Genomic DNA, 27,356 nt, shown 5'->3' with positions numbered 1-27,356 from the left:
CCTTAGTTATTTCACGCGCGTACTGTTGGTAGGTCGCTTTCGCTCGCGGTCCCGGTGAAACTAAGTACAGACTTTCTTAACGAATACTACGTTTGGTTGTGTTTTATGTCGATATTTGGGATCATTAGACGAAATCTGTTCTAACCCTGGATTCTCACAGGTACTGCTAATTTTATATTGTACTAATCTCAATACTAGCTAGAAATTTACACTAGAATAAATAAAAATGTATTATTTAGCCGCTAGCGTCGAATAATTGTACATAAATGTGCCGGATGATCAAACGTAAAAGCGGTGTCCTCGTAATCAACGTAGGCCGGACGGTGCGGCAACGCCGCGCGTAAATAATAGGGTAGCGCTCGCTCTGTGTTTCTCTCGCAGCTGGCGCGGAGCGGCAACGTCGCGCTCGCCTGCTTCGTGCCTCCACCGCGCGACACCGCGGGGACTCGATGCTAAATCCTCAAACATTTAACTACCAAAGTGCCGGGATATACCAACCCATTACTTTAGGTGCTCCCAAATTTTCTTGCTAAGACTTCAGTGAAACTTACTGAATTTTTTAAAACTATTTTAAGTATGTTATGTATTAATAATGTATTAGGTAAACACGTTTTATAAATAATTTCTAACACGTACTTCTCTATGGAATAAGAATTTCTACACATGTTAATAAAAAATCCATAGTTCACTTAAAAAATACGCAAGAAGCTGAAAACACGAGATCTAAATGATGAAAATAAAACTTGTTTACAGAATATCGAGCGGGCGTTGGTGAACTCGTAGCGCGCTCTGTCGACATTTACGAGGAACGCTGCGTGCGGGGTGCGCGGGAGGAGAGCTTCTTCCCCTTACTTCAGTTTGCACGACGATACGAAGCGGGGAACACGTATCGCGGCGCTCTATAAAAAGGACCGTTCGCGCGCCAACTTTGAACTGTGGACAGTGTTGAACGGAGTGTCGTGTCGAAGAATGCGATTTGGATTGCGGTGCCTCATTAATTGGATGCAGTGACAGGATCACATTTATTGGATTGCAGTGTTTTTTGGATTACCACCGATCAAACTGGGGATGCACAAGATGGAGCTAGGCGACAGCGTGTTCGCCGCTGAACGCATCATGAAAAGGAGAATTAGAAAGGTGAGATAATTTTTTTTCAATACGCAACGAACATTAAGAAGCTAGTTTGCGAAACGAGCATACTAGATCACACATTGCCGATATTATTGGAGCACGCTTATTCGTAACTGTCTAGCATCAGATTTCACAACACGCTTCGAATGTTCTTTATATAAAAATGTGCATCGCTTTGCATGATTTTATTTTATTTATTAATCCCGGCATTGTCATGTGTCGAGCAGCTGTACATGTAATCACGGGTTCAGGTAATCATGTTGTTCCTTTTCACTTGTGATTTTTCGTTTCTTATTATTGTAATGTCTCCCCTTACATGTAGGGCAGTGTGAAGCTGAATTGTTCTTTATTGAATCCGTACCCTTTTCGAGATTCCATTTTAGAATTCTTGATAGTAAACAAGTTTCGTAAGATTTAAGAAGCGAGGTCAATCTTTGTATAATTTCGGCTTGGTTTGATTTTACAAAAAAAAAAAAAAAACGCTGCTCATCAAAACATTAACAATATAGTGATGTAACATTAAAATGGATAGTGTTCTGTTTGAGTTTTTGTTTAAAATGTATGTTATGACTGTTAGGAGGAGTCAATGGAAACTTTAATGGGGCGCCCGGAAAGGTAAGTCGTTTTTCGTGTTTCTAATATTGAAACTCGCAACAGGTTAGAAGACTTGTAACATTCTATGAATGAAGACGTGGAGACATTATCAGTTACGATTTCTGTTGTTACTTTAAACATTTTTGTGAATCTTTGGTACACCTATGTTATGGCAAATGTACAGTCGTAGTAAATTTGAAATTGGAACGCTTGACGTTTTAATAATGACTAGCAAAGGATTTCTTTGTCATGAGTCCAATTACGCCTGCCTATGTAATAGTTGGTTGAGAGAGATGGTTTTGATCATCACTTCTTTTTTAATTTTTGGACAATATTTCGAACTATCACGCAAGCTCATTATGCAGAGTTAAGTGAAGAAACACGATCCATCTGTGTTGAATGTTTACCAGTTCAGGCATCCTGGAACACTAAGTGTTAGCAGTACTGTGGACACGACTGTCCCACAAAAGACAAACATAAGTTGAACTGTGAACTGTAATTAAGGGAAGGGTATAATAGATAAACAAAACCAGCTGCTATTAATCAGTTACTGCCTGTTTGTAGAAACCACCACATGAATGTTACTCGCCTTGAGGTTGAAGTCTCATTTGCTTTGTCACAAGAGACCCATTGATGGCGGTGGAATTTTTTTATACCACAGTACAGAGCTCACATTGTTTCCCTACCCAATTGTTGGTAGTTTAAGGGGCTATTCCAACTTCACGCGGACCGGTAGGTGAGCTCATGGGCTCAACCTGAGATAATTGCTAACACTAGCCCTAGCAAGACCAGTGCTTCGTTGAACCTACTCGCGGATCGTAATCGCGACTTACTGAGAAGATCCGACGAGGAACTCAGTGGGTTAACGGATTTCACAAAGCCGACTGACTCTCTTAAGATATGATAAGATAGCCTTTATTAACAATCTGACTTAAATTACGTTTTTATTTATTTTAATAACTAAGTCACTAGCGCGCTATAGATATTTAAAATTTTAAATATGTAAGTATACACTTATTATCCAGTTTTATTATTCGACACCAGTTTCTTGATCGTCTTGCTGTACAGCATAGACCTCCCCAAGGGCTCTCCATAATATTCTATCTTGCGTTTTTCTCACTGACTCTCTTACTCACCTTTTAAACGAGAATGCTTGCTGCTTCGGAAACAGCGTCAGTGCTATCTAAAAGCAATCATAGACTCTTGTTGCTCCCGGAGTAGACAGAGACAATAAAAAAAAAGATAAACGATTTAGGTACTTTACAAAACAGGGCGACCTACTTTCTGCGTGACCGCGTGTGCGTGGCAAGCCGACAGCCAATGAACCCTTGTTTTTTTGAGGAATTTATTTGACACATATCTAGGCTATTTTCTCGATTATCGTTAATAAAAACTGTACTGTACTGTGTAATAAATACTGTAACTATACTGAGACCTTAGAACTTATATCTCAAGGTGGGTGGCGCATTTACATTGTAGATGTCTATGGGCTCCAGTAACCACTTAACACCAGGTGGACTGTGAGCTCGTCAACCCATCTAAGCAATAAATAAAAAAAAAATCTTTTGTTGTACCAATGAATTACAGACACGCGTTCTGTTTCATTATTATTGCTTCGAAAAAGATTTTGTTTTTAATTATCCACAACGTTGATTACAAGTTAGTAATTTACAATATTGTTGTAACGTTTTTGTAATAATGACCGAAACATATATTTCGATTTGATTGGTTATTCTGTCTTACGTAAATGCACCGGCATCATCATATTTTGTAATACATATTAAACACATTAGATGTTAAGATAAGAAATAATTGTATAGTCTCTTCAACAATCTTGTACAATAAAAAAAACTATTAATATCTATTAATATTTTCGGTAGGCAGCGGTTTGGCTCTGCCCCTGGCATTGCTGAAGTCCATGGACGACGGTAACCACTCACCATCAGCTGGGCCGTATTCTCGGCTGTTTACAAGGGCAATAAAAATCTCTCTCTTCGACGGGTCCTCCCTGCTGAAGATCGTGACTCCGTCCGATTTCGTCAACCAACTGTCTCCATCGATTGGAGATTATTAATTTATCCATTTGCAATAAAAATAATAAAAGTGTAACTTTTCTATTAATTTCAGATCAGGTAAATAATTGCTTTTACTGAAATCAATTTCACGAACCAAAACGTAATGACTATTATCACTAAGTCAAGGAGACAAAATCTTAAGACGTAGTAGATAGTAGCTCTACGCAAAAAGTAATCAGGCCACTATATTCAATACATCGCCAAACAGACTAATCTTAAAGCAATATCAAAAGCAATAGTCATTTCGTCAAATGTCAGCATTTGAAATCAAACACACATAAAGAAAGTTAGCATTTGACAGAACATGAATAGACTTTGGTATTGTTGTCAATCGACTGTGCCCACTTGTGGACTATTGTCAGAGTCTGTTTACCCCTTCACTGTATTCGCTTCAATCCATTTCAATCTTGCAGGCTCTTAAAGATATGTTTGGCAGCCAAAGTTACCCTTATTACTCCAGTTGAAAATATAACCTAGGTTCTTCTAATAGAAGCTAATTTTTTACATCTACATAACAGATATTTAAGTCATGATATCAGCGAAGAGTGTGTTTGTTGTCAAAGTAGATTCAAAGTCACCCAAATCGATTGACGTACCAAGGAAACATGAATACAAAGGACCTTCTACACTGATAAGTTATTGCATTTAAATGTGTTCTAATTTGGCTAACTAAATTGTATCTATATTTAGGTAGCATCTCCCACGATTGGGCATCGATAAAGTTCATTTTAGCTTCGACGCTGACGCGCAAATAGAGATTCTGTGCTCAGTTTCGAGCACGTCCTGTGACCTCTTCTCTTATAAGTTATATTATGAGATGCAACATCGTATTTTGCTTATTGTATCACATATATATTTTGAATAAGGTTTTCCTAGTCCAAGCGACAGGGCGATTGTTTTTCCGGCCCACAGATCGCGGAGATGATCTGCTAAGACTAACTTAAATACCGGTTGCTTTGCTGAACACGTATTAGGGAGACGAAAGCAGAGCGTTACTGTTGTGACTGCAGTGGGACTTCTCTCAAGTAGGATGCAATATCGCACAAAAGAGCCAACGAATATGATATTTTTTCTCTCCACACCAATCCGCCGTCACCCAGAAAAGAGTTTCCCCTCTAAAAATTGATTTGGAGATCGGTGAACAGTCTTTCTCGCACTGCACGTTGCCAATCATAAAAGAAGTACTTTAGTTATTATCACTTTGTAGTTGGTTATTGGGTTGGGTATTATTTTCTCTAAGCACACTTCACAGTCCTCCGACCGGACATTTACGGAGGTTTCAATACCAAAACGATGATGGGAGAGTGCTTAATGAAACTCTCTTCCATATAGATAGCCTCAAATACGTGGTATAAATGAGATTTAATATCCAGCCAAAAGAAATGCTCAGGTCTTTCAAGAGCTTATAACCGCAGTACGTGACAGGGTGTGTTGGCTTGGCACAGTTAATTACGAAGATTTAATACCAATAATTCGAACTAGACCCGGACTTGCTGATATTAACACACTTAAGATATGTTCTATGTTATTAAAATCCTATAGAACTAGTTCGCAATAGGGTAGGCAAACACCATTGTGCATTCCAAAGTGATCAATTGGGTACGCGGATCGCAGAACGATGTCGCGAAGATCCAAATCTAAAGTTCTTGAACGAACTAAAAACATCGCAAAAGTTGACATAGAATATAGTTTATATAAAAGAACTGACAATACTTATCTATCAGTATAGGTCATGTGTGTATCGACTTTAAAGAAATATATCTCATCGCACATGAGCGCAGTTCAACAAACTTAACAGCTACTAGCCTTGCAACCGAGTCGATTAGCTTATCGCAAACTTAATTTAAGTATATACTATTGTTGTGATAGGTCATAATTAACAAAGCCTGAAGCGTGGCTTTTAGCACCCGTATCAAATTTAGGAAAATACTTAATGACAAAACTTAGTAAAGCTCAATCGAATTCAAACTGTAACTTCTTTGTAGTAGAGATGATTCTCGTCCGCTATTGGCTCACCTTGTTATCTGCCGGCAAGGTTCAACGCGGTCGAAAAGTTTCATATCAAATTATATTAAGACTTAAGTAAATAGCTGTAAGGTACAGAATCGTCTGTAATCCGTCGATAATGTAGTAACTCCTACAAAGCTCTGAGGCCCTGGTAACTCGCGTTAAACGCGCCAGTATTCGGCTTCAACCGAACAGTCAGCGAGCGCGCATGCTCCCCGCCGCTTTTATCGGCCAATCAGCGTCGAGCTAGCATTTGGTCGAGCGAAAATGTATCTTATTTGTTTATTTTCTAACATCAGAAATAAATAAATTGCTTTTGTGTTATTTTTAAGAATTTTCTCCTTGTTAATTCGTACGATTCAATCGAAAATCGAATTATTTTTAAAAAATTTGCGTAAAGTCGGAAATTTGTAGTCAACTTTTGAGTATGCGGGCAGTGTCGGTGGAAATAGTTCGAAGTCTACTTGTTAGATGGCGCTATTATAAATTATTGGAATTAATAAAAAAATAAAGATTTAAAATATAATTATCGCTAAATCAAGTAGGTTTAAGTTTCCAAGAAAGTCGTCAATCTAACACTATAATCTAATATTTTTGTAAGAATGTCTAAAAACATAATTTTATAGAAATTACGCACCTAATCCCATGGATAAATACGTACGGACTTATTAATCAGAAGCTAAACAAAAAAATGCCAATCGTGATCATAATTAAGTTAATATGTTCTCTTCTTCTTCTTGCTTCGGTTTCCTCAATACTGAGGGTCGTGACCACCTCCTTGCAACAAGAGTTTATTTATTACGGACCATTCCACGCCATTTGCCTCTATCTGCCGCCGAGCGTAGAGCATCGTGAACTGTGGTGTCGAGGGTAGTGCGGATCTGGTCAGTCCAAAAGTTCTCAAATGATTTCAATTTTCACAAAATGTGCCTTTGTTTTTCGTGTAATTGAAGATTTTATCAAATAATAAATCCAACGTATTAGCTCAGATGGGCACGTGAGTTCTCTCTCTCACTCTCTCACGTCTTACAAGAAAGACACCACAACCTGAATGCCTATCTGGAGTCATAAGAAGGAAGCTTCAATAGCATCGATACGACAGTCTACCCTCCAGACCGGAAAGCGTGTTGCTTTGCGGCAGTAAAGACCATGGTGGTAGATAGTTGTCCACACGGGCTCATAAATCGCCCCACCACCCTGATCACCAAAATTAAAATTTTACGTGTTCCATTACGCGTTCATGAACACAACTTAGGTATGTATTTACCTACAAAGTTTCTGTAATTCTTTGAAGACTTCAGTACAACGGATGTCCACATAGGCCACGAACTCTTCATTATTGATAGGTTGTATCTTGATAATAAAATCGGAGATATGATTAAAAAGATTTTTACGTTATAATATATTCGTTGTGTTTTAAACAATTTTGCAGTTTTACTAAGCCATGAATGTCTTATAAAAATCGATAGGTATCATAACGACTGACCCAAGAGAACTTATTATTTAATACTGGTAACTCTGAAAGCCCGACTTTAGTATCCAACTATTTTATTCAAATTAAACTTATATAAAAACCTAAATGAAAAAAAGGCTTCATTATCCAGTGAATAAGAGAACTTAGTCCCGTCACATTTTTCAAACGTATTTCGTGTCCATAACGGTTTTATTTGGTTAAAAAATATGTACAAAAAACTCACTCCGTTACCCCTGGGTCACGGATTTCCGACAATAACTTGATGCCGACATCCTCGTCCGAACTGTTCGCTAAGAAACAACAAAAGCGGCCAAATTTTCTATAAATAATCGCTTGACAATGGCCCGCCGTAACTTTATCCATCCCTGTATTGGAATGAAATAAAAAAGCAGGGCCGGGACACAAAAACCGATAGAGTCGTCGCGATTATCTCATCAGAAACAAAAAAGTACACATATTTGCACAGAGCACAAAGATTGTATTTGGATTGGAAAAATCAGTTCATCATCATCATCATCATCAACAACCCACAGTCGTCCACTGCTGGACATAGGCCTCTCCCAATCCACACCACTGAGCCCGTATATATAAAATTCACTTAGTTATGAGCAATTCAAAATTATAGAACAATCAATACTATATATTTATTAAAATGTGAAGGTCTGTGTGTTTTATTTGTTACTCAATCACGAAAAGATCCCTTAACGGATTTAGATGAAATTTCGCACATAGAAGCTTATAACTTGGATTAACCCATAGAGTAACTTACTCTGGTTACGGATAATGACATGCCATGTAATAAATACGAGTGTGTTCGCAGTTTCATTATTTTGCATAGGTACTAACGGATTTACAAATCGACTGGTAATTCATAGACCAGAGAGTGAGAAGACAAAATCTCTGTGCTGAGAAATTGCAACGTGTATCTATGAGTAGTTCAGAAACTACAAAAACAACTCGGGCGAAACCGCACGACACGTCTGATCTTTTTTTTTTCTCTCGAATATGGCATTACAATTTTTTTTTTTTTCATATTTTACCCAGGAATTCGTAGCTGAGCCCGAATAAAAATAAAAATAAACTATAGTATAGTATAGTAAGAGAAGTGAAAACAAAGACTTCATACCTACTACAAATATTGTTGTGCGAGTACTTGTAGCTTATATTGGTGTTATCTGTTATATGTAACCCATATATTATCAGTGCTTTACCATTCTGTCTATTTCTATGGCAAACTATTCATGTGCTTCGGTTTTTATGGGCGTAGTAGCCATTATTCTATATAATTCAGACTTAGACCTCATGTCTTGGCGAGGGTGGTTCACTTTGTGATATCTGCGGGCTTCGTTAACCACTTACGACCAGATAGACCGTGAGCTCGTTCATCTATGCATCGAAAAGTATGATCTACTTCCAAAAACAAATGAATGTAATTTATAAACTTAGACAATCCAACAACGCTCTATAGATTTCTCTGTCTAATGCCGTTCATTAGAATAGGGTCTTATATACCCGTGGAGTAGGTACCGTGTCACCCTTCATAACATAAAAAGTTCTATATGAAGGGTCCCCCCTATATTTAGAAAGCACACTTAATCGCATACGTACGCTCCGAATATTAAAGTTATGAACGGGGAAGCGTCACATGTGATCCCCACGCAATTAATTCGGAGACTGCATTGTTTCGCGCGCTGCATTCCGTTGCAATACAATCTCGATGCTTTCATACTGAATGCTGCGGAAACAAACGAATAAGACGGGTGCTTATCAAAATCGACCATCGGTGAAGTGGGCAGTTGTGACGTCACAGCCTTTTTGTGGCTTATCGTGATGCCGATCTCAGTTTCTCTGAAACGATTACGTTTGATCACGGCTTCGAACTGAATATGGATACGGTTACAGGAGGTGCTCATAAAAATCCAAGAGACGGAACAGCGCGTCCGCGTCATTATAATAACGCGCCTGTTGCCTCGCCGCCGGTCGTTGCGCCCCACGCATTTCGAATGTAAATGTAAAACGAAAGGGACGCTGTATTTTTTATTTTATTTTTTTACTTTCCTCTATCTGATTCCGATAAGGATGGGCAATTAATGGGAGTGTAGTGCGGGGCAGGCGCCGCTGGTGTGAAATTCTCACGTGATCATATCTCTTTTAATTTTCTGTAATAAGGAAGACAATTATCGCCGCTCCAATTAATCGAGCTTAATAATGAATTTGTATTAATTGAACGTTACCGTGTTTGGTTCGTATCGAACTGAGTCTGAGAACTGAGTCGACTCAAATAACTGCATTGTTTGCACGTTGTTTAATACGTTCAATAACAATGGAATGTTGGTGTGCAGCCCCGGGTGTTGTGGAGGGTGAGAGGGTCAGGTCGTCCGGGATATTTGTTGTATCTCCCCAACCCTCGCGTCCCACCCGGTTTGCTTTGTGTATTTTTTTTTCTCTTATCGTACTCAGCTTCCGTATCTGACTCGCCGCAGGTTGTGATCTGTTTTAATTGAGCTATTACCAGAGCGTAAATTTATTATTAGATTACCGAAAAAACAACCTTTCACTTAATTTGTCAATAGTACTGACAAAAGACTAGGTATCCATAGATGTGTTTTTGTTTTTGTTTGCATCGCATTGAGCATACAAGCTCACAGAGCACCTGTCGAAAAGCAGTTATAGTCCATAAACTCCGAAACATGAATTCCTTCATCGATGTTAAGAAAGGATATTGAAGTCATTTAATTGCATTGTAATTATTATCGTATTGTTTAATTGGAACGTGCATTGGTTCGTGGTAGAAATCGTCTTTTTTTTTCTCGAAGAAATCGTCTTTCTCCATATGCTGATAGCCTTGAGAGGCTATTTCAGCTTCTCCTTGACATGTAGGTGTGCTCACGGGGCTCAAACCCGGAGTGTTGCTATCACTGGCTTTACCAAGAGCAGTACTTCGCTAAATCTACCACCGGGACACGGAAACGCGACCCACTAAGAAGATCCGGCAAGAAACTCAGTGGGCTTAGAAATCGTCAAAAGAGTTTTGTCAAACCGTAGGGGTCAATAAGCACCTCTAAATACATCTACTAGTAAGTGCTTGAGACATTAGTCGCCTAAACTTGATATCATCTGTTTAGATTACCTATAGCTGAACTGAATTTCGAACAAGTTTGAAAAGCTTAGCTCAATTATTTATTTATTTATTACCCTTCATGTAAAATTTAGATTAGACTTAATGCCTAAGGCATTCTCTACCAGTCAACCAAAGAGTAAATAGTGGTAGGTTAGTTCAATTATTAGTAATTTTAGTACTACTTGTTAGTGTTTATCTCTATTAGTTGGGAACACAGAACAAATCACGCACGATCTGCCCATAGAGCTCGTCAAATAATCCCTCACTAGTCACATCACGAATCGAGTGTTTGCTCTCGTACTCCACCAAAGTGAGGACGGAGGGTGCGAATTGCTAACAATAGCGGTACTCGCCTAACCCGAATCCGCAATTTGTACCAATATCCTAAAAGGAAACACCTTGATTTAGTAGTCGACCCAACTAAATTTCTTCAGGATTTCGATGAATATTTCTTAATAGCCTAACGAAGCAAATGGTTACGCTACACATGGCTCACCAGCGTATACGGGTGCAGTAATAAGCTATCGTGAGTTTTCATGAACATATATTTCTACTGGTGGTAGGACCTCTTGTGAGCCCGCGCGGATAGGTACCACCGCCCTGCCTATTTCTGCCGTGAAGCAGTAATGCGTTTCGGTTTGAAGGGTGGGGCAGCCGTTGTAACTATACTGAGATCTTAGAACTTATATCTCAAGGTGGATGGTGCATGTACGTTGTAGATGTCTATGGGCTCCAGTAACCACTTAACACCAGGTGGGCTGTGAGCTCGTCCACCCAACTAAGCAATAAAAATAAATAAATAAAAAACTGTGACTAGGAGCGCATATCATTGTATAAGTGTATCAAATTTTAAAAAGACACCGGGGGCACTGTCGTTTGTTAGAGCAACACCCGTCGTGCGAGTCGAATGAATGGAACTCGAGTGCTCAGTCCTCAAGAGGGCGGCGACGCCGTGAACGACAGTGACTGCGATTTAATTGTCTCTATGTCGATGACCGTGTGACCGTTAAATGCACCGTTTACATTTGTGAGCTGTTCACCCGGGATACTTTACCGATAAAGAACATTCGAATATAAAGCTGCAGCTGAACGCAAAACAGAAATCGTATCCTATTCACAGATTCTGTTTGATTTCTACATTGCTTTTGTTGACGTGGTATGTTAAAAATACGTTGCTCATAGCCATCGAGTGAACAGTATACATGTATATAACATACATAATCGAAAACCTGTCAAAACAATGTTAATCTGTGTGGTATTAATTCGAATTCCGCTCGATCGATTGGTATCTATGGATAATTTACTTTAAGATGAATAACGTTAATTTAAAATAAAATCTCTCATTTATTTTGCAACCAGTTCGTGAGTAGCTGGAATACCCTTAGGCTACCAGTGATTAGATAGGTTTAAAAAGTTTGCAGACGAATTAGTGCCAGCATTTTATAATTTCATAACTCAAAAATTATTTACATACATTAATGAAACGTAATTACGCATCTAGAGTAATTGTACAATATTTCTAACATGTTCTATACATTACCACAAAAACGACTAGCGCAGCCGAACTCCGCCACGCTACTGACTACTGCATCACTGTAGCCCCGTGTTCGACCCCCCGCACTCGCTGTTCGTCGTCCACGCTTGCGTTATATTTACGGCATTGGCGCTCGCTAGTGTTGCTTACCTTGTCACACATATGAATTTACTCTTTGCCCACGTTGTTCCGTCCGATCCAAAACATAACTACATCTTGCCATTTCTGCGATCCTGGTAGCTGGTTTGTTAAAGAGTTTGCGCGATATTGTACGTTAAAAACGCCAAGCATACAAAAAAAACAAGTCTTTATTTGCTATTTTTATAAATAAACAGACCTTCACGTGCAATTAAACATCATTACTATGTTTTATATTACATTTTTTTTTGTTATAACTCCTTATCGTAAATATCACGATAGTGAATGCGAATTTAAATTTAAATACCTTTTCGCATCATAGACAAAGAGGTCGAACGAATTGATTTTCAATTCTATACAAGTTTCTTATTTGTTAAGCAATGGCGGTGGTGAGCGCATACCGAGATGGCGCGTTGTTGATGCATAGTAAATGGACGCTGATGGACGCGTCACGTCCGCCTCTGCGGAGGTCGCTCCGTGGATAGAATTTGTAATCTCGTTCCGTGGCGTGAACTTGTACGTATAATCTAATCCACTTGTGAAACAATCCTGTATTCTGCACGTTGTATCAAAGCCGATTGTTTAATTGGATCCCTGTCAAACAAGCTTAGCGTAGTTCAGTAGCGGCCGACCGGCGTGCTGGTCGCGACAGCCAGATTCAAATTGTTTATTGAGGGGGATTAAGATAAATAAAACACGTCCAGTTCTCTTCCACTTATGGTTTAATTTATAAAACAAAAACAACAATAGATTGAAACATTGTCGTAGCTATATAAATATAGTAGGTGATCTATAGTATAATGTAGTAAGTAGTAGTATCAAACACGTACCGGAAAAGTATTTTCTGTACTCCGCAAACTACTAATTACCTACATGTTATTTTATTTTTTAATTTCTTCCAATACTTACATCGCTTCGGGGGAATAGAAACATTTACTAAGTCATTGTCATAGTTATGATATTTGGCGATAAAAGACACCCGATTGATTTTCGTAGTACGAATATGCCGTAACGTTTCGATCAGTCACGTGAGCGGAATCGTGTGTAAGAGCGACGGCTACAATATCAAAAAATTTAGTAACGGAATGGATATAAGTGGCTTTCTATCTCTCTCTCTCTTCCACTTTCTCCTCCTCCCTTTCTGTCTATCTCACTTTTTAAGAACACACGAAGCAGCTCCAGATTCCGAACGGACCGTTGGTTCAATGGCAATTGTTTTTATTGCTTGCATGGGTGGACGAGATCACAGCCCAACTGATGCTAAGTGGTTACTGGAGCCCATAGACATCTACAACATAAATGCGCCACCCACCTTGAGATATAAGTTCTAAGGTCTCAAGTATAGTTGCAACGGCTGCCCCATCCTCCAAACCGAAACGCATTACTGCTTCACGGCAGAAATAGGCAGGGTGGTGGTACCTACCCTTGCGGACTCAGAAGAGGTCCTACCACCAGTAATTATGCAAACTATAATTTTGCGGGTTTGATTTTTATTACACAATTCCTTCACCGTGGAAGTCAATCGTGAATATTTGTTGAGTACGTATTTCATTTTTGCACTTCATTTTGACAATCAAATTACTATTATTAAAATCATAATTTGATTAAATGTAAAGTGGTTGTGATTTCGAATCTGCGTTGTGAGCCACCTAACCTAACCTTACTGACGACGACTGTTCCACTAACCCATCGCGAACGCCGTTGTATGTTATCATTTCGAAATGATCGTCCTATCTTACGTCTTTATGAACATTAGTAAAACCATACCATATTGCCCCGAGATTCATGTTATCATTTTCCACCTCTCTCACCCTCAGATTTCCCCGCGGCGCCCTTTTAACGCCTCGCGAGGGTTCTCGATCTATGAAATGAAATTAAATGGAGCAGTTGAATTACCTTTCAAGTTTGTGCTGTCGTGTCTGAAGATTTAGCTTCATTTTACTTTGCATCGTATCTAAGCGTGCTTAAGTGCTACAGATATTGAAATTTAATTCGTTATGGAAAAGAGGAACGGAGCTTTTAAAAAAAATAGCGTGATAAAAGGTGATAATTGACGAATGACTAAGATTTGGGCATGTTTAGACTTTAGTCTTTCTTTGCTGCCATTGTCAAATTGGAGTATTTACCTACCAACTTTTTAGTAACTAGACATTTTTCGTGATCCTCATAACATCCACAATATAATTCATGTACCTGTTGAGGTACAGTAAAATGTTAAGGAATAAAAGCTATTTTCCCTTAACTCTCTTATAATCAGAGACAGACGGACAGACGAACTCGTTGATCTGATTGAAACTGGTATTAAGCGGTTACCAGTAGCCATAGATAACGCACAGTGAATACCGCCCCACCTTAATACAAGGTCGAAATTTTCATCGGAATACCAACTATATAATTAAGCTAACGTCGATTTTAAACTGCAGCATATGACTGTCTCACTGCAAAAATCTTAGAGATATAGTCATTTTCTTAAAAGTCTTATACGGAAATTAAAAGTAATGTCTAAAGGTCTGGGCCTTGTCAAATCCTCTGGTCTTATCATTTAAAAGTTTATTTTTATATGATTATTTGGAAAATTAATTTTGAATATTAAAACTACATAGAGAAAAGGGCTTCCGGTGAGTCTTTGTTTCGTCGCGACGTAGCATCAAGGGATCCAGTTGCGAATTTGTAGGTAGATAGTACCTACCTAAGTATGTAGGTATTTCATGCCATAAACAGATCCAATCTTCGAGTTTTCCTCAACGAATGAACACGTGAAGCGAATTTTCTTAAATGAATATCTATAAATAAATCAAGAAAACCGAAATTCCCCATATTGCTGACAAGTCGCGATATATTCCCACTATCGGTATACATAATATGTACTTTCCTACGTTTAGTTGATAATTCCGGTTTCCGCAATACAGTGAGAGTTTGTGGGATTGCGTAATGTAATTGGGATATTATCAGTCTAGATTAAAATCTAAATATCGATATAAACGTAGGTACATAAAGGTAGCAGGAGGATATAATCGAACACTATATTCATCCTTCACTATTCATTGTTATAATTAAACACAAATAGGTGAGCAACTCGATCGAAGAATCAACTGTTTTATAAAGTAGTAATTACAGTTAATTCGGTTCACTTAGTAATCTATTATTGTGGATTTTAAAATAAACGATAGTTAAAGTAAAACAATGAACATTTTATTTTTTATGGAGAGAATGACATTAAGTCGAAGTGACAAGTAAAAGAATAAAGCAGAGTTGTGTATAAAAACTATACCTAAAGAAGGTTTGATTCAACATCTATATCCGAACGCGACATGTAGGTACAGCCGTCATGCCATCCGATTACTCTCGAGACCTCGCACTTAATGCACACTAGCGACCCGAGTTGTGTTAGAGTGGCAACAACGTCAGTTGTCAGCTGTCAACTATAACTCGCTCGAGCTGTTGCCACTCTTAAAAAGTTAAAGCGTCATATTTTATATTTTTTCATAAACGGCTTTTAATAATTTCCGCCAAAGGGTCCTAATACACATACGTCACAATAACTGACAACTTAAAACTTAGACTCATTTTCGTAGTTTTCTTTTATAGTGTTATTGTAATTTAGATTTAAAAAAACACTTAATAATGTTTAAGTTAAGGCTCGTATTAGCTCGTAATAGCTTCGACATAAACTGAACTTAACTAACTGACATAAACCGAATTTTTAAGTAAACTGATTTACTTTTTCGCTAAAGAGTTGTAAGAGATAATAATTTGTTTTAACATTAATTTGTCGCCCTCAACGTTCAGGCAGAAGTCAGTCCATTTCCACTTGCCAAAAAAAAAGATTAATTTGTCAAAGTAAACGTCCACAAATAGCAGGTCGCCATTAAACAAGCCACCAGAAAACAATTGTACTCTGAGCTAATTATCATTACTCCAATATCACAGAACTTGTAAATGTGATGTGTGTGAAAATGTGATAAATGATGATCCACAAGGCGTTTCCAGTGATCATTTTTGCTTTATACGAAGTCACTTTGGAATGAGCTCTCCCCCACGGGCGACATGTCTTTCAGACGAGGCTTGCAAAGAGTGTTCAACGTTAGCCTTGCCTTTGGTCCTGATGAAGTCCACTGTCAGGTATGCTCGTCTGCTTGCAATAGCGGTTGAATATTCAACCCACTTCCACAAACGACCGGAGATAGCACGTAACACCAACGAACAAACATGAATACATATATTCATCTGGAACGTTGGTGTATGACTGTTAATGTTATTGGACGGTCGAACTCAGTCGAGGGCTCGGTCGTGCGGAGTGCGTCACGCTTTCATCGGCTTTGACAATACGCCGGAGTTCGAAGCGGTCACGCACCTTCCTTTTAGGTATATGATGATAGACGTGCTAGATTATAAATCGATACGAACATTTTTTAATACAAATACTTAATTAAGATTTTTGGCTATCTTTTGCATGATGCCGATTTTTTTAAATTAATAAAACAACTTAGATGTTTACATTGAGTTTGTTGGCGAGGGATATTTGAGTCGTCTATTATCAAAGGTGGCAATCTGTGCATTTGGACAAAAAAAATTTATTGATATGTCAATACAGATTGATTTGAATATAATCGTCTCCTTCAAAGAATACGGTTCAAAACCTGCATTAAATAAAGGTTCATAGTTAACCTGTTATTTATCTAAGATGTCGTTCCGAAGAGTTTTGTGACTGCCAATGGAATACAAAGTCAATAATTCGTTTTTCTGATTTACCAATCATTGTCCAAAAGTCAGATTGCCGGCTTTGATAATAGTCGACTCATTTAACTCGTTAAAATTAAAATTACCGTACTACCTTATAAGTACATAACAATGAGCCTAAACAAACTATATACGTAAGAGCACAGCTAATAACGTCGCACCAAAACAAACCCTTTCACGGCCGTTAGCCTCTGTCCGGGCAATTTGAGAGAATTCATGTTTAAACGGCGATCGGTCCCCGTGGGCGAGACGGGAACCATTAATCTCTTCCCCGTCCACCCCAGCTGTCAACCTCCGGGGAAAACGCCGTTAAGCTTCAGGGAAAATCCAAAGGAACCGGCGTGCGGAACGATTTGTGAGACGAGATCCACAATCGAATTCGTTCGACAAATTCCCCGGACTATCTTAATTAAGAAGGTGCTTAAGCTTTAATTTTAATCAAAAGGGAATGTTCACTGATGGCCGAAGCTATGATTATAATAATAATAATAATAAATAAAGCCATTTAATCCAAATCTCATTCTCGATTTATAACACAATGTTTGTTAGTAAGTTGTAGCTTAAAATTAAAAGGGTACTTATAATTAATTAATTATTTAATATTAGTACTATTTATAAGATTTGGACCCCTATTTGGGTAAAGGCCTCCATCCTTTTCCATGACTCCCTGTCCTTGCCTGATTTTATCCAGTCGTTTCCTATGATGATATGATATGATAATACAAATTGAATAAATAATGCACTCATAAATAAAAATAAACAAAACTGTGTGACGTTTTGGAATTTTTGAGAAATTATTATTAACATTCTTACATTCAAGTAAGATCAAAGGAAATTAGTCGGTGTTTGTCTCCATAAAACAATTTTCTTTATAAAGACCGCGCTCGGTTGTTGGCGCTCGACCAAATTCCTTAATACTTAGATATTACTTTTTTGTGGAACGCTTGAACAGAATTCGTGTAGGCGGAATTCAAGCTGACGACTCAAAGAAAGCATACATTGAAAGCATTCAAACAAAAACAAAAAAAGATAAAAGATATTATTTATATTTCAGATTCATATGTGAGAAAGAATGGAGCAATTTATGCTGTTTTTCTTTTGCACTAATCATTTTTATAATCCGTAATATTTTTTTTTTCCTTAATGAAACAACTAAAAGATATTTGAAAGAAGTAAAATCGTAGCTCAGTGATTAAACGAAGAATTTTAAGCTGATGGCCAGATTTCAAAACAGCATTTTAAGTATTTTATGATAGGTATTTGAAATTTAATTCAAGACTGTGAAACTTTTCATTCATGTTGTATAAAATTGTATTTTTTTAATTTAAGGCCACATATAGAGAGTATTGGGTATCTTTGGAGGAGGCCTTTATCCTCAAACAGAGGGGTTCACGCCAATCTTTACTTAAAAAAAAATAATTCAAAGTAACTTCAACTTAATTTCAACTTGTAATATTGTAGTATATAACGTGCTTTTATGGAAGAGCGGAGTCTCCTAGTACAGGCTTGCACGCGTAAAAGGAGACTCCTATTTTAACTCGCTTTTGAAAATAAAGTATTGTGTATTTTTGTATTTTGATTAAATAAAAATAATAGAATAGTAATAATAGGTATATATAAAGAAAAAACAGATTATGTAAAATGTACTGGTTTTTTGTAGGGGTGAAATAAAAGGTTATTTTTATTTTATTTATTTTATTTGAAATGTTGAACACCGACACCGAAATAATTTTTAGTCAAGTCTAAAACTTCCTACATCTTTGACGTTAAGACAGACCAAAATAAAATGAAAATAAACAAATTGCATGCTCGATAACAAGACAGACGGGTCGCCTTTATTTTATACGGAGAACATCACTTGACCTCACTTGGGCTTATGTTAACTGATTTACGACAGTTCAATCGCTGTTAAGTTAATATGCGGGCGTTGTGAATTGTTGATTACTTCCGAGAATATATTATAAGATTTGTTCTCTGTTTACCGATCAGTGAAAGAATGGCTGGGTACTCAATCATTCACACCACTATGAAACTATGATTCTTAATCCCCTTTGTACATATAATTAAAGGTTTATCATAGCTTATCATAAAATATTAAAAAAAACTCAAAATTTGCATAGCATAGACATTGGTGCACTTTTGATTTGGCTAATGGTTTAATGTAATGTTCATTAAGTAATTTACTTTCGAAGCTATACTTACTAAGCTTTTGCTGGCAGGACCTCTTGTGAGTCCCCACGGGTAGGTACCACCACCCTGTCCATTTCTGCCGTGAAGTAGTAATGCGTTTCGGTTTGAAGGATGTGGCAGCCGTTGTAACTATACTGAGACCTTAGAACTCATATCTCAAGGCATTTACGTTGTAAATTTCTATGGGCTCCGGTAACCGCTTAACACCAGGTAGGCTGTGACTTCGTCCACTCATTTATGCAATAAATAAAAATAGAAACAAAATAAATTGAACTGCGTGTCTGCGAAATATCGAGGCATTCATGTTTCTACATGTTGTGGTTATATCACACTGTCCTAAAACTAAAAACACGTATTCTGTATTAAGTGTAACCATTATCGAATCCAGAGTTTCGTTAAAACTGTACGCATTGACAAAAATACCGCATGTTTTTCCGACAACACAGTTTATAATCTCGCGAGCAGGTTAGCGAGTTCAGCGTTAGTATATCCCTCACGTTTTCCACCTATTTTATTAGTTTTCTGTCGAATTTAACTCTGTTCTTTTGATATACTTACAGACAATAACGGCCGTCTGGTGTAGTGATAAGTGACATGGTCACTACACAAGGGGATCGCAGGTTCGAATCCCGCCAAGGGAAGATATTTGTATGATAAATATAAAATGTCTTTTCCAGGGTTATGGATGTATATTAAATATATGTATGTGTATACTAAAAATCTTACATTTATTTCCATTATCTGGTACCTACCTGTAACACAAGTTCTTTACGAACTTAGCACGGGACCAGCTAACGTGGCATGATCGTTAGTAAATATAAAATATAATATAAATATATAAGAGACTCTTTACTTAAATAATCTTCGAAAAATCGATACTGATTTTGTGTATTCGAATAAGATTTATCGTCTGCTCGGCACCAACATGCATAGCTGGTGGATCGCCTGTCACATACCTTCAGCGTAACCTAAATCTCAAAGCAATTCCTATTAAAGCAGTGGACAATTATACGTCTTTCACCACGTACGCGTGTCCTATCATCGAAGAATGACATTGGAGGGGGCTAGCTTTTAAAATCAAAGAGAGCATTCCGAATAACTATGAATTATTTTTGTCGCATGGACAGTTACAACGAAACCCATTTAAGGTTCTTTGTTTACCCGTAGACAACACAGCGTGAATGCTGGCTTTGAAACTTTGATACTCGAGGCCTATGTGACAATAATAATTATGTAGTACTTATTCAATAAGATTTGATAATTATTAGGTACACGATGTTATTGCTTCGACGTTGAAACGTTCGTGGATATATGATAAGGGCGTATTTAAAAAGAAAAATCGGCGTCTGCCTGCGGGATTTGAACACCGATATAGTGGCATCACTCGATAAACCGTGCTTCTTATCTTTTAGGCTACGTCGACTTCAGACACATTAAAACAATTTACATTTAAATACATTTATTTCTCAATACCTAGATATTACATACCTACATAAAAACATGAAAAAATTGTTTTAAAACGTAGTGTGTCACTACTAGTATGTAGAAATTAGATCGAATTTCGCGTTCGAAAACGAAAAAAGCGATAGAGACAGGAAGCAGTCTAGTACTCAGCTTTACTAGTAGTAGGACATGCATTCAGTAATTCGTCACGTCATTTCGGATTCTCCCGATCCACTAACGGTGCTTTCGTCGAGTCCTTCGTCGCAAGCGACGGGGTTCGCGTCGCTTGCGACGAAGGACTCGACGAATAAATTAACCCATAGACTCAGCCCACTGAGTTTTTAGCCGGATCTTCTCAGTGGGTCGCGTTTCCGATCCGGTGGTAGACTCTGCGAAGCACTGCTCTTGCTAGGGCCAGTGTTAGAAACACTCCCGGCTTGGGCGCCGTGAGCTCACCTACTCGCCCGGTTACGCTGACATAGCCTTTCAAGGCTATTTTATCAGCTTAGGTAGTAAAAAAGTAATTCGACCTCGCATCTTAAGGGTGGCTGGTGTCATTCAAGTTTTAATGTCCACATGCCCCGTAACCTAGGTAGGCACGTTCTTCGTTCTACGCAATAACAACAAAAATATTGATAAGAAAAGAAAAAATCTAAAATTATCTAAATTTGTATAAACTATGCCTTAGAGTAATGCGTTAGATTAATTTTGTTAATACGAGGTATTCAAAGAGTAATTATGCAGATGCGTTTTATCTGTTTGTCAGATTTGAAGGATTCGTCCTCTTGTTGTTTCTAAATACCTTTCGCGAATTTCAAGCACAGGATCACGAAAGCTTTTAATCCGAACGACGCCGACAGGATTAGCATTAATTATCGAGGTACTAATTACAGCGCTACAGTCCCGATTAGCGTTAATTGACGTCTGCACCGATGCACGGTCCGCCCATGGCGCGATCGCGACCATAAAATCCTACCACATTGTATTTACCCTCCGCCTATCGCATTATGAACTTTACTCCCACCACTTTAAGCTCATCGTTGTTATATAGGGCACCGCGTGGGTTGGTTTGCGTTGGCGGGGTGCGTGGCGGGGGTGCCTCCCCCTCGTCCCGCCTGCCCCTCGCCTCGTCCAATCGTCGCCCGTCAGCCGCACGACCTCACCTTGCCCACACGTCCTGATGCATACTTTTTTTTTGACAATGACTTTGTCCACAGGTGCCTATATTAGTAATTAATCATTTTATAACACACCTTAGGTACAGCTGGTTATTACTATTGCGTTTTTTGTTTTCATTTTTTATCAGTGATAATTATATAGTTTTACTTAATAGTTTTATGACGTATACTTTCAAGTTTTTTCAACAAAATATTTGTCATAAAAGGAGTAAGTATGCGTCTATCCTGGAAATCTTTAAATAGAAATTTATTTGAAATGACATTTAAGACCGCCAGTTTTAAAACCAGCTTACAAAAAAGCTAAGTTACATATTTATGAATCTACTAAGAACTCGAATTTATATTGACAATAACAAAAGTATTATTTTCTTAGATATGAAAAACTATTTCGAGTAATCTTAAATTACAGACATTGTCAATCAAAGACATTTGACCTATGTTTTAACATTTCTCCTCAAATTACGTCATCATTGGCTTTATTCAAACAGATACTTTGGCCTATATTTTTATATATTCTGTACGACTCAAATGTCAGTTTTGTTATGATCTTATTAATAACCTCAAGAAACATTTCTAATTTCAACTCAAAGCATGAGGATAGTCATGACTTTGTACACTTTTAAGACTCATCTATCTAAACATTTTCTCAGAGAAATTTAGTCTTAAAAAAAATAATTATCAAACAACCATTATGATTGTGACAGGTTTTTTTGGAGAAACTGCTGCGCTTTCTTTATGCCGCTAATGATGTCAACACACAAAGTTACATATAAACTTTTTAAATGAATTATTAAAAAATAAATGCAGTGTATCCATATTTATAAAAAAAGGTATAAAATAATTTTTTTCATTTGGTTTATATGTTCTAAAAAAATCATTTTTTTTATTGCCATAGTTTGTAATCGAATGAGACATTTAAGTGAATAGATATTAATACACTTCACATTGTAATGATATTCATCAAATAAAGTGAGTCATAAAATTAATCGAAGAGTACGCCGTGACAAAGCTAAGGCTTCCTTCCAACTTTTCACCTCACCCTACATCGAAAACCAATAAGGCCGCAGCCTTTCAAATATTCGCCGCAACTCCAATACAGCCTATCTACCCGCCGTTGCGATAGAAATTGAACTTTGTTAGTGCGTCCGAAGGTTTAATAAAGCTCAAGCGAAGCAAATTCTAGAAAAAAAATTCGATTGAATTTTGCTTGGAACTTTGAAAAGTTATGATGGATTTTGAAATAGTTTCTTTTCCTACCTTTTTCTTATTGCCCTTGTAGGAAGACGAGCATACGACCCACCTGATGGTGAGTGGTTACCGTAGCCCATGGACAGCAGCAATACCAGGGACAGAGGCAAGCAGCTGCCTACCGCTGCTTACCTACGAGTATAACATGTTATTTTCAAAATTTCCTTTAAAATTATACAAATTCCTTTACTGTTGTTAACGTTGCTGAGCAAGAATGATTTGGTTTAAAAGAATTATTTATTTTTAATACAACAAGACATTTTCAAATCTCAAATGTATTAAATAAGCTTTGGCATTCATTAGAAAAGTTAATTGAAACGAATTTAGAATGATTGACGACTTCAGAATATTACACTATTATTGACAGCATGAATTAAAAACCATACAGCCAGGAATCCATTGCCTAAATATCGCAGCCCTACCGAGAATGTTGATTGCGTTGCATGTTAGCTTGGCTGAATTGCATGTGTGCTTCACTAAAGGCGTTATGCCTTGCGCAATAGAGCCGCATTTCGCACTGGACGCCGAGGGAGATAGCCGCGCCAGCTGTTCCGAGCAGGTGCGCCCAAAATGAACTCGCGAACTATACCTACATTTAACCTAACCGATACCCGTTTCCCGACGTCATTCCCTTTATAAATCATCGATCTGTTGCAACCGATTCATGATATTATAAGGTTTCGCTTTTGTAACACGATACAGAAATACCCGCAACCGTTCGCGGCCCGTCTACGTGAACATTCATCGCGGCTATTTAATATGTATATCGCATACAATCTGCAAAGCTATGTGCAACCCTCCCTGGTTGTTGCACGCCAACGCCAGTCGCGCTTCGCCAGCCCTTCACGCCACCCGCCACTTTTAATTCGACCTGACCCAGTGAAATTAACGGTCCGCGTTTCTCATTTCAGAACAAGGTGGAGTACTACGTGAAATGGAAAGGGTGGAAACCGAAGCACAACACGTGGGAACCGGAGGAGAACATTTTGGATCCTCGGCTCATACAGAGTTTCATGAAAGGCGAGGAGGTCCGGCGCCAGGGCCGGAAACGCGAGCGGGAACACTCGTCCGTGGAGCGCGCGCGCAGCGGCTCCGAGGAACGCCACCCTCCGCCCGGGAAGCGCAAAGCTGAAGTCCTCTCTAGGGAGTCGGGCAAGATCGGCGTGACCATCACTATGAGTCCGCCCACAAAGCGCCACGAATCTAAGTTGAACGGCACAAGAACGCCCCAGGTCAGTCTGCCGCCCCCACCGGCCGCAGCACCAGGCGGTGCCGCTGTTCCTACTTCTCCCGCCGCTGAGGCCGCCGCACCAAGATCGGGGCCGCGGCGAGCGCCTCACTCACCCGAAGAAGCAGACACGCACACGTCTCCAGAGCGAGAGAGGCGCACTGAAACACAACCGACAGCGACAGCGCCTGCCGAGCCCAAGGGCGCTCGTCCTGCGCCTCAAGCGCCACAACCCGAAGACGAAGATTCATGGGGAGAAGCACCAGTGGCGGTGCCCGCGCCGGCATCGGCTCCGGCTGCCAAGCGAGGTGCTGCATACTGGATGGCACGATCACCGGTAGCAGATCAAATTTTCATAACGGACGTGACAGTCAACCTACAGACGGTTACGATCACGGAATGTCGCACGGAGAAGGGCTTCTTCAGGTCTCGCGAGCCCCGACCGCTCGACGCCACATAAAAATAAACAAAGTGTTATAGGGTAAACGATACTATTATTGGCACGCCTCCACTGATTGGCACTCTGACTTTAAAATGAGTGTTTATCTATACAAGCAACATCGAATATCGTGTGAATATTTAACTGTTATTTTCTAATATAAATACATTTTTTGTGTAGATAAGACGATCACAATGAAAGCACAGGAAAACAAAAGGGCTTAAGCAGAAGAAATAAAACATTGAGAAGAAAAATTGAATTAGATTGATGGTTTGAAAATGACAGTGAATTGTACTTTATAGTGCTAATATCATCCTTCAGTGCCAATGGATTATACCAGAACATTTAGAGTGCCAATCATTGTATAGCTTACCCTGCCTTGAACGTTGTATAGTAGTTAGCTAGTATTTATTTTGTTTTGTTTTATGACGTGATATGAAAGGATGGGAAGCGATCCCGGGTCCTGGTGTAGGCCTAAAGAATGATGTGACATCTGAACTATGTTTGTTGCATAGTCGATTGTAGAGATTCTATAAATGACAATCTGTTGGAAATGTTACAGAAACAGAGTCACTTTATATAAGTCTGTAACGTTTGTAAAAGATTATACCTGTGAACTTGACCACCTTAAAACCTACAGAATACTTAATGTTGTTGTCAATTGTTAACAAATTCTATATTTTATATGTTAAATTTAATAAGAAGAAAAAATAACTGTACCTAAAGAGAAATTATGTGCTAAAATATTATTATTTCAAAGGTTGAATGAAGGGTTTTTCACAAAAAATGTATTCGGTACCTGCATTAATGTTATGTCTCAAAGTATACAAAACGACGCCACTAACAAATATAATATGTTTATGTACATAACAAATTGTATTTTTATAAATGAATAAAAACCATAAAATTATTCATTACTACATTACTCCTATAGTTTTTAGAGTAAGCGGGCATTAAGAAGAATATTTAAAGTCATCACATAGTTTCTACCTGCATTTTCCCATATGATAAAGCTATCGAATCTCTTGATTTATGTAACAATAAAACACCATATCCAATTTCTTGAGTTCCAAAGAGTAACAATTGTGAAATTCTGTGAAATAGAGCATGAGGAATTATTATTACCTTCATTGTTTTACTCGCAATTTAAAAAAAAATCAACTTTATAAGAGAACAATTATTACAAGCATTGAAATGGTAAAAAAATTATAGTAAAATGATAAAATATGCTAAGAATAATTATTACCTAATAATGTCATCAGAAAATGTTCCTGACAGTTACTTTTTGGAACCGAAGCATCCATTTAAAGTCAGTTTTGAAATGAAAGCTGTATTATATGGAATAAGTTTTACCTGATATTTGAATTTAATAATAAGACACATAAATGTAAGATTATTTATTTATTTTGTAAAGGTCCTGTCGTGATAGCAATGCATGCTTTGAAGAAAATTTTGTTTGAAACACTAAATAAAGGGTAGGCATTAAAAACAAAAATAACAAAAGAAGACTCGTATTGATTTTGAAACTCTGTGAATATACTGTTGGTTTTAATACCGATGTTAGTTCTTTTGTAAATACGAACTATAAGTTATTTTATGTGATTGATTTATTTTAAATGGGGATTCCGAACATTGTATTGTTCCTTAATTGTTGTTTTGTTCCTTTTCTTAGTTATTATGATTTTTATGAATATAGCATAGTAGGTGTGCGATAATGCATTTTATGTGAATGTAAATATTGTAAATATTTTATTTGTAGAACATTTGTTTTGTAATGTGACTGATCCCTCACATTGTAGTCTGTAAATAAATGTGAACGAATTAGATGTTGCTTTTCATTTGTTAGCTATGTTATTGTTATTCCAATGCGGCAGTAATGATTTCAAGTAAAGGGAAACATCATCTAAGGGGGTTTGGAAAAAAAAGATATTATCTTGTACCCTAATTAATGTTGTAGCAAAATGCACAAAACTAGCATATAGTCAATTTTAACTAAGACTAATTTCGAATCTGCAAATTGGCAACTTCATGATAGATACGTGGGATACAATTGGAGCGTTGTGCTTTTCCCATGTCTAGGCAGGCCTCCCGTATACCGAATTATCTGGATAGTTCAGTTATTTTCAAAGTACAATGGAAACGCTTATCGGCGTCAAATTCATCATCTATTTTCCTAATTTTCTCCATTGGTTCATGGTATTTTTTTTTTTTTTTATTGCATAGATGTGTGGACGAGCTCACAGCCCACCTGGTGTTAAGTGGTTACTGGAGCCAATAGACATCTACAACGTAAATGCGCCACCCAAAATATCATAATCAAAATATCAATAATTTGGTCATAATGTGTAGAAACCGAGATTTCTCTGAGAGCAATCCATGGCTATACATATCAATTTCTATGACATATACCATTACTATACTAGTACTAGCTTATACGCGAAAAAGAATTGATACGAATGGTTAATTTTGAAATTTGTATCTATCTTACGAAACTACCTATAGGTAACGGAAAAAACCCAATGTTTTAAAGCTAGAGCGAATGACTATAAACTAGACCTACCATCGCTTTTAAATAATAATTCTGCATGTCATCGACAAAAAGGGTAATAAATGCCGCTTAGAGAACTTAGATCCTTTTTGTACTTTCTTAAAGCATACATTTTGACGCAAAGTCCAATGGAAACTACATATTTTCCTAGAAATTCGGACAAGTAAATCGTAATCGTCCATAAATAACTAGGTACCTAATTCGTAGGCTACAATACCTACGTATAATTAAAAAGCTAAGTTGAACTGTTTTTATTTAGACTTAAGTT

General features: G+C 37.8%; 2 protein-coding genes across 3 annotated transcripts in view; one reads left to right on the top strand and one right to left on the bottom strand.

Annotated features, from left to right (window-relative positions):
• PC (polycomb) lies at positions 1–26,364 on the top strand. 2 transcript variants are annotated; one of them, XM_012697506.4, is made up of 3 exons: positions 1–160; positions 754–1,137; positions 23,785–26,364. In XM_012697506.4, the coding sequence occupies exons 2-3, from the start codon at positions 1,069–1,071 to the stop codon at positions 24,559–24,561; spliced, it is 846 nt and encodes a 281-aa protein (XP_012552960.1). In that variant the 5' UTR covers positions 1–160; positions 754–1,068; the 3' UTR covers positions 24,562–26,364. The 2 variants fall into 2 exon arrangements, with proteins under 2 accessions (XP_012552960.1, NP_001188363.1); NM_001201434.1 differs by lacking the exon at positions 1–160 and having other exon boundaries at positions 1,069–1,137; positions 23,785–24,561.
• Positions 12,779–27,356, bottom strand: part of LOC101736126 (TBC1 domain family member 9) — a 45,477-nt gene continuing 30,899 nt past the window's right edge. Inside the window, exon 20 of the mRNA XM_062670683.1 lies at positions 12,779–13,935. The gene's annotated coding sequence lies outside the window, so the exon portion shown is untranslated. The remainder of the gene's footprint in view (positions 13,936–27,356) is intronic.

Source organism: Bombyx mori, chromosome 10 (assembly GCF_030269925.1).
Source record: "Bombyx mori chromosome 10, ASM3026992v2".
In the NCBI taxonomy this organism is placed as follows: domain Eukaryota; kingdom Metazoa; phylum Arthropoda; class Insecta; order Lepidoptera; family Bombycidae; genus Bombyx; species Bombyx mori.
This window is presented reverse-complemented; position numbering and strand designations above follow the sequence as displayed.

Excerpts from the sequence above, each read along its gene's own strand:
- PC (XM_012697506.4), top strand. The coding sequence starts at position 1,069 with ATGCACAAGATGGAGCTAGGCGACAGCGTGTTCGCCGCTGAACGCATC. Across the intron at positions 1,138-23,784 it reads TGAAAAGGAGAATTAGAAAG|AACAAGGTGGAGTACTACGT; the intron begins GTGAGATAATTT and ends TTCTCATTTCAG.